A 9125-nucleotide genomic window follows, 5' to 3' on the forward strand; every position below is an offset into this window, starting at 1 on the left:
CACTTAGTTCGATACACCGAGTGAGGACACCTTCATTGGATAGTTTGCTCATCCTCTCACTCAGTTCGATACACCGAGCAAGGACACCTTCTAGCAGATTTTTTCATGCTTCCCCTCGATCCGATGCACTGGGCAATTTTTTCAAGGTAAACTCCACTTTCTTACTTGGTTAGATACGCCAAGTGAAGGCATGTTTGTGTTTCACCTCCACCCACCCACTAGGCCTGGTATACCAAGTGTGTCACTTATAGTAAAAACTATACTATTTGGTTCTGTGAATAGAAGTAACACATTCACATACTCAACCAGTCAGTCACGAAGGATGACCAAGCTCACCTTCACGCAACATCTACTCTCTAAGCTAAGCACTCTTTAACTCAGAGATTGGGGGGCTAACTGTTAGGACCAAAAATGTTCTTGGACCAAATAGGCCCAAAGACGAAGTCTACTTTAACAAAGCTCGGAGCCATGCCCCAATTCTGATTGGGCCTACAACAGAGTTTGCACATTAGGCCCACCCATTACACCTGCCATGTTGCTCACGGCCTAAGCCCAATCAATAAAGAGTCCCGATTCGTTTGGACCTCACCATTGGCTTGCCTGGGTCTGAGCCCATTGATCCTAGACCACCTACTATACTTAGGGTTTACTTAGAGCCTAGGGTTGCCTACTTACTCCAGCACTATCCGAACTTTATCAAAGAAATCCATTATTATCCTAATTCATCTAAGATTCGTATCTTAGACCTGCTAGGACTCCCTTTCCCACTAAGGTAAAGGAGTTAAAGGCTCTCATTTTTTTACAAAACCTCAACTTCTAAGGACTCATAGTCCTATTAGTACTTAAAGATCCTACAGTTGCTATAAACAAGAGGCCAGCCCTTCCACGGGCACGAAACATTACGCCTTCTAACCCCGTAGTTCTCACTCTTGAGAACTTCGCATCACAGCAGTAGTTATAGTCTCCGACTAGACTTTTGGTAACCTTCTCTTTTCCTAATCCTCACTAAATTAGCCTCACTCAGCCTTACTGACTTGAGCGTCAGAGTGCCTATGGCAAACACCACCCCGATGTTTTTAATTTGCTTCACACTTGTTTCCTCGCGTGTGCAGGTGTAGCGGATTATTGGTTGCCTCAACCTCACAAGATCAGACCCTATTTCCGTAAAGATAGATTTTTTGCTTCTACAACAATCATTCGGCTTATGGGCCTTAACAATTTGTACCCAACAATCATGATTTAGTTTTCTATTTCTGACTTTCTTCTTTTCTAGTTTTATTGTTATTGATTAATTAATTTGATTTTTCAAAGGAATCTAGAAGAACAACAATCACTAGTATTCCTTGAATGTGACATAAAGCCACCAACGCATCTAAATCAAGAGTTTAAAGACATATGTTAGATAAATTTTATAACAAATGATTTATGAAAGAAATATACCAGATTTTTAATGTTGATTATATATCATAGTAACTAAAACAATAAAATGAACGTTGATCCTTTTATTGGGTACTTTTAACAAAGTCATTCTCAAACTGTCATTAACTAACAAAGACAAGTCTCATATCTCTATGACTAAATTTATAACATTAACTTGTAGTTTTGCATTCATATGATATATTTTTAGTATGTTTTTAGTGATCCAATGCTATCTTCTCGAGGGAACATTCGGACTATCTGAAGTCTCCTCCTGATGGACAGTCAGGATGGGGATTGCCTTTTGTTGGTTGGACAGCAGTCTAGTTTCCTTTCAAAACCAAAAAAGTCTCCTTCCATATACATTACTCGTGAAAATACATTAAAAAAAAATCAAAAATAGAAATGGTGAAACGTAATAAACCCTTTAAAAATATTAACAAAACCTCTTACATTAGAAATTTATCTTTATTAGCTCTTAACTAGTTAATTTTATACACCCCAAAGAGATATTCGAAAGCCCCGTTTCTTTTACATAAGATTTGACACAACTCTTAAACTATTAGATTAAAGTATTTAAATGGCTGAAATTGAATCTAAATTATGTTATTTTGAAAGTGCATTCACTGTGCTAGTTGCATAGAATCTCAATCACCCAAAGTGCAAGATCTAATGGCCTAAAACTTGTGTGATTATTTATGTAAAAAGAAAATGAGGCTGCTGATCCTTCCCTATATATATATTATACAAAACAAAAACATGTATATGGAGAGAGAGAGAGAGAGAGAGAGAGAGAGAGAGAGAATATTAACTGCTTTGAGTGCTCCCAGCAAAAGTAGCCTATGGATTAAAGAGGAGGACCATAATTAAGAGGAAGCAACAAAAAAGTGAACGAGAGATACCAATAATGCTTACCATTTTTGTTTATAATATAGTATAGAGATGGTATTGCCTGCATATATGTTGAAGTAAAGAAGCCATGGCTTAAATTTCCAATATTCTAGCTTTGCTTAATAAAATCAAAGCTGTTGACTTGCACGGTTCCAGTTGTAGACTTCAGATTGCTTGACAAAGTTTTCAACAAATTTACTTCGTTTTCCAGATTTTCAAATTAGTTAGTGACAAATAATATAATGATATGATGACAACTAATATAACGTTATAGATACGTTCTTGACTTAGAATGGGTGTGTTGTCTATATATTGCATTCTTAAATGATATGATGACATTAATTGATAAACACTTAATCAATAATGAAATATGATTAAGTGTTATAATTTTACATATACAAACTCCTCATACAAGCTCACCCATACAAATTGATATATTTAAATGTGATCGGTGATTTTAAATTACAAATAATCTAGATAAATTAGAGAAAATGGTATGTTAAAAATATAAGGTTGTCACATCAGTTGTATACGTAGCCTTACTCTTTCAATTATATTTAAATCATGAGTACATTAATCTGAAACCGCGTTATATGGTCTTAGAACTTGACTTTTCAATTCACTAACTTTGTTGACCTTGAAATTATTTTTAAAATTTGAAACAAAAATAATACATGCCAATTTCTACTTCTAGGTTGACATAATCAATTCAAAGTCACTTACTGGAAAACGCGTACTCTAACTTCCAATGCATAGTAATAAAACTAGAAAAGTCTTAGAAAATTAACTTTCAAAGATCTTAGGCCGTGTATTAATTAAAAAACTCAATGGTTCAGATTTCAATTTGACAAATTATAATCATTCTACTTACGCTTAAATACTTTTCATTTCCCAAATTTCTTTTGAGCTAAAAAATTTCCTCTTTTTTCTGTATTACTTTTAATTGTATGTTTCATTTCTCTTCAGCTACTATATTAGAATTTCATATTCTATCAAAATTTCCACTGACATTAAAGTCTAAATACTTGACTTTTCAATCAAATTGCTTATTTGCAGATAAGGTTAGGGAAATTTCCCCAAAGAAATTTATTTCTTTCTAACTTGACCTATGATGTTATGTTAATTTCTTAATGAAAGACGTAACTTTGCCTCAAGATTTCAAAAATATCATTGATTAAGTTGAAAAATATAATGAATACGATATGTTTTGAATTTGTTTTAATCAATTTGTTACTAATAAACGTTTGTTAGAGTCTTATGTCTGAATAAATGAATAATTTCAAATTTTACGTTTTTTTTTAAAGGTTATGGTTTCAGTTTTTTTTTTTATTTTTTAAAAGAAAAGACAAGTTATGGTTTTGCAATACTGTTGTAAACACAAAAGTCAATTGTATTTTCCAAGTCAAGTCAAGGTAAATGAAACTTGATAGAAATTAATTAACCATTCATTTTTCCAAGTCAATAGTTGTCGATAGAAACAAAGTAACTACAATGACTTGGAAAGTTATGTTGGTTCCACATTACTTTAATAACCCCTTTGTTGTTTATTTTAACACCAAAAAATTAATGGTAGGGGGATTTTTGTTATTTCTATAACAACAGAGAGATTTTTGTCAATTTATCATACCTAAAGGGAATTATAGTTATTAACCCTTTATTTTAATTAAATCATTGTTATTCTAAAATAATGGAAGTATTTTGATAATTAATATTTCATAGACAGCTTTTGATTTTTAAAAGTCACATACACCTACTTTTTGAATTAATTTATATCGATTATTTCATATTCAAATTTTAATATAATCTCTTTTCAAATTAGTTAATCAAATACTTTTATAAACCAAATCGTAATAAATTAATCATGTATTAGGTGGCTAATAATATAGTATTAGATGTATAAAGACTTGGGCGTTGGCTCAAAATAAGTCTTCTTCTTTTGCAATCCAACACTTCATGTCTCTCCTGGCATCAATGAAAAATAAATTGAGTTAATTAATGGTCATAATTAGGCCAAAATCATGTTGGATAATATCTTCAACTCCAAAATTTTAAAATAACAAAGAAAATTCTAATCTATACAAAAGCAAATAAAATTTTTATCAAGTGATTGCTGCACATAGTTAGACATTGTTTCTCTATGGCTTCATCAAAATCTTCATCTTCCACTACCCTTCAACACAAATACGAGGTGTTCCTTAGTTTTAGAGGTGAGGATACTCGTGAGAACTTTACTAGCCATCTCTATGCTGCTTTTTGTCAGAAAAAGATACAAACCTTCATTGATGATGATGGACTTAAGAAAGGAGATGAAATTTCGCCTGCACTTTTGAAAGCAATTGAAAAATGAAAGATTTCTGTAATCATTTTCTCAAGAGAATATGCTTCTTCCAAATGGTGTTTGGATGAACTAGTAATGATTCTTGAATGCAAGGAAAAGAATGGTCAAATGGTGATGCCGGTCTTTTATCATGTCAATCCATCTGATGTGAAGAAACAAACTAGAAGCTTTAAAGATGCTTTTACTAAGCATGAAAAAAATTTCAAAAAGATGCCTGAAACAATCCAAAGATGGAGAGCTGCCTTGATTGAAGCATCCAATTTATCTGGATGGGATTCAATGGTGATTAAGTAAGTTGACTCTTTTTTTGTGCATAAAATTTTCTATTTATTTTTATTTTTAGACTATGATCATATAATTGAGACCCAATGGTACATGACCGGCTATAATTAGGTCTTCTGATAAATTAACAATGTTTTTATCAATCTCAGTCGCTTAAATAACATTACGATCTTCATTTATGATATTTCTCTTCTTTATGGTCATTGCTTTAAACTCAATATTTCTCTTCTTCGTATTGTTAGGCCTGAGTCAAAACTTGTAGCTGAAATTGTCAAAGAAATACTGAAGAAATTGAAGGACGTATCACCCTCAAAGTGATTGTGAAGGCCTTGTTGGAATAGATTCTCGCATTTATCGTATTAAGTCATTATTGTGCATTCAATTGTTAGATGTTAAAATTGTAGGGATTTGGAGAATGGGTGGTATAGGTAAAACAACTATATCTGGAGTTGTGTTCAACCAATTTTCTAGTCAATTTGATGGTTGTTGCTTCATTGCAAATATTAGGGAAGAATCAGACAAATGTGGCCTAGTACACATACGAAATCAACTTCTTTCTCAAATATTAGAAGAAGAAGAAGATCTCACATTAGGCACTCCAATTATACCAGAATATATTAAGAAGAGACTTCAATACAGAAAGGTATTCATTGTCCTTGATGATGTCAGTGATATAGAACAAATAGAATTTTTAATTGGACGGATTGATCGACTTGGTCCAGGAAGTAGAGTCATTGCAACCACTAGAGATAAACAAGTGCTTTGCAATTATGGAGTAGAAAACATATATGAACTTGAGGGGTTTGAGTACCATGAAGCTCTTCAACTTTTTTCTGGCTATGCCTTCAAGCAAAAATGTCCCTCTCAAAATTTTTGGGAGCTCTCAAACAAGGTAGTAGATTATGCCAAGGGTAACCCCTTAGCTCTCAAAGTGTTGGGTTCCTCTCTATATCGAAAGAGTGTACATGATTGGCAGAGTGTATTGCATAAATTAAAAAGTATTTCTAATCCGAAAATTCACAATGTGTTGAAGATTAGTTATGATGGACTTGATCATGAAGAGCAAGATATATTTCTTGACATTGCATGCTTTTTTAAAGGGGAGAATAGCAAACGCGTAACAAAAATACTAGATAGTTGTTACTTTTCTACACATGTTGGATTGACTGCCCTTATTGAGAAATCACTTGTAACAATATCATACAACAAGCTAGACATGCATGATTTAATACAAGAAATGGGTTGGGAAATTATTCGTAAAGAATCCTTCAAAGAGCTTGGCAAACGTAGTAGATTGTGGAATCACGATGATGTCTTTCATGTATTGAAGAATAACATGGTAAGAATTAAATAATTTGATTATCTTTCTTATAAAATATTTTCTGATAAGGAATGAAGTCACATATTATCTTTATAAATTTTGCAAAATTTTATGTTTTTTTAATACTGACTTAATATATATATATTTTTTTTTTCATATGAAGGGGACTGATGCAGTTCAAGGCTTGTTCTTAGATATGTCCAAAATACCAACTTGCATCTAAGTTCAGAAGCCTTTGAAAATATGCCAAATCTTAAATTTCTCAAATTCTATGTACCGTATCAACAAGTTAAAGAGTCTTTAAATATCTCTAAAGTGCATCTTTCCCAAGGACTAAAATATCTTCCCAATGAGTTGAGATATCTCTATTGGCATGGATATCCATTGAAAACACTGCCATCAAATTTTAGTCCAATAAACCTTATTGAACTCCAGTTGCCGTATAGTAATGTTGATGTACAACTTTGGGTAGATAACAAGGTATGATTCAATAGTTTAATTATGTATTTCTTTGTTATAGAATGTATTGTAATGTTGATTCTGATTCATTACAATCATTATGTTTTACTACAGCATGGTTCAGATGTCTAGTTGCTTGATCAGCTTAATAACTCAGATGGTCCAGAGCGTGAACATTGCCAAAGTTTGGTTGAAATTCCCTTATCTATCCAATATCTCAACAACCTCCGTATCTTAAATTTGTCTCACTGTGAAAGTCTTAGGACTTTTCCGAGCAACATAAATTTTAGAACTCTTATCACTCTTAACCTCTCCTATTGCTGCAATCTCAAGATGTTTCCACAAATTTCGGGGAATATCAAAAAGTTAAATTTAATTGGGACAGCAATTGATGAAGTGCCATCATCAATTGAGTGTTTATCTGAGTTAGATACATTACGACTGTGGAAGTGCGGTAGGCTTACGAGTATTTCAAAAAGCATTTTTAAGTTGAAATCTCTTCGTATGCTTTCTCTTTGGCGTTATAGAATACCCAAAAGTCAATTATCATCCTTTCTTACATGTTGGAAGGAATTTAAAAGTTTATGCTTACGTTTCTGCAATATAAAAGAAATTCCCGACGCTCTCTTTTGTTTATCCTCATTGGAAAGATTAGATCTAAGTGGAAACATATTTGAGAATCTTCCTACAAGTATCAAGAAACTTTTTCAGCTGAGATGCCTACGGTTAATCTGTTGCAAGAAGCTTCAATCAATACCAGAACTTCCACAGGAACTAGAACGTTTAAATGCAAGCAATAGCAGGCAACTCCAATCAATAGCACTGCCTGCATCAAATCTAGAAGGATTGGATGAAGCAGAACTGGAAATAATATCAGAAAGGCTTTGCTCATCTTCAGGCCGGCCTATAGCATTCAGATTTACAAACTGCTTGAACCTGAATCAGAATGCAAACAACAACTTTTTGACAAATTCACAGAAAAGAATTCAAAATATGGCAACTGTAGCACTAAGACTTTGTTATGCAAAGGTTACTCCCTCTTTTTACTCTTCTTTCTTCTTCTCGTGCGCTCTCTATCATATCATGATTGATTTCATATTACAGGATTTTGATGAAATACATGAAATCAGCTTATCTTTACCTGGGAGTGAAATTCCTGGGTGGTTCAGCCATCAAAGTTCAAGATCTTCAATTATTATCCGGCTACCTCAACATTGGAGTAACAGAAAGTTGATTGGATTTGCTATATAGGCCGTTCTTGCATTTGGGACAAGTAATCAAGGAGCTGTTTTAGTAGAAGTCAATTGTAGGTGCAATTACGGAATTATTGGTAAGTTTTGCTGGAGATGTTTTGTGTGCTATCCGCGGTCAAATCACATAGTATTAGGATATACGCCTTGCATAGATCTTAAGGGTGACTGCACAATTGCCTCATCTGATTTCAGCCTATTGTTAGATAAAAAGAAAGTAAGCCCAGAAGCAGGTTTAAGATTGAAATGTTGTGGGGTTCATCCAATACATGTACAACCCAACATGACCAGTACTGAATATTTAGGTGAAACAGCAAAAGCAGACAATGAAGATTTAATGAGATTGCACGATGAAAATACTTGTGGAAGTGAAAGTGGAATTGAAAATGGAACATCTAAAGAGGTGGAAGTGGAACCAAACGCCGACACATATTGCTATTTAAGAGCTGGTTACTTATTCCTCTTCTTGATTGTGCTTTTTGGCTGCTGGAGCCTCTTAATGGTAATTTATCTATTATAATTTGCTTTCATGTCTATTATTGATATTAAAAAAAACTTGTTCTTTCTTTGGAAAACTCTTTATCCTCTGTTTTTTTGGCATAATATGGAAATGTTAATTAAATTTATGGTTTGTTTCATTGTTTTGGTTTACTGAATTTGTCGGCAATTATTGATTGAGAAATTTTATGATTTATTGAAAATTCAGGTTGCAATGACGCAATTGAGTTTTATATCACTAAATTAATTGTTGTTAACTGAGTTTATAAACACTTGGACGTCTCCCCTATAATTGATAGTATAGTGCCTGGATAACTTTTGCGGCTTTTTGAAGTAGTAATAACTCTACTGCCAATGTTTATGAAGATTTTAAAGTGCTCAATTTTGAAGACAACAAACTGAAATTGAGCTCTCTGCTTTTTTCTTTTGCTAATTTTATGAATGGTTTGTAATGTTTTCCATTTTGGTAAAGGGAAAGCTTTTGAAGATGAGGTAGATGATCTACTACTGCTAGATTTGGAGTTCAAATTGGAGCTGAAGGAGAAGTTCAGTTAAATCTTTTTGCAGCTTATGAATTAGGTATAATTAAAAAACTATATGAAATTTAATGAATTAGTTTTATTGATATTCCTAAAATTTGATTCATGATTTTGGATTTTATAGATAATTT

General features: G+C 32.9%; 1 protein-coding gene across 1 annotated transcript; it reads left to right on the forward strand.

The window, feature by feature from the left end:
* Positions 1-4720: 4720 nt before the first annotated feature.
* LOC116121888 (TMV resistance protein N-like) lies at positions 4721-6839 on the forward strand. The gene is made up of 5 exons (XM_031407794.1): positions 4721-4935; positions 5225-6266; positions 6412-6430; positions 6580-6728; positions 6822-6839. The coding sequence occupies exons 1-5, from the start codon at positions 4721-4723 to the stop codon at positions 6837-6839; spliced, it is 1443 nt and encodes a 480-aa protein (XP_031263654.1).
* The last annotated feature ends 2286 nt before the right edge of the window (positions 6840-9125 follow it).

Source organism: Pistacia vera, unplaced genomic scaffold, assembly GCF_008641045.1.
Source record: "Pistacia vera cultivar Batoury unplaced genomic scaffold, PisVer_v2 Contig129, whole genome shotgun sequence".
In the NCBI taxonomy this organism is placed as follows: domain Eukaryota; kingdom Viridiplantae; phylum Streptophyta; class Magnoliopsida; order Sapindales; family Anacardiaceae; genus Pistacia; species Pistacia vera.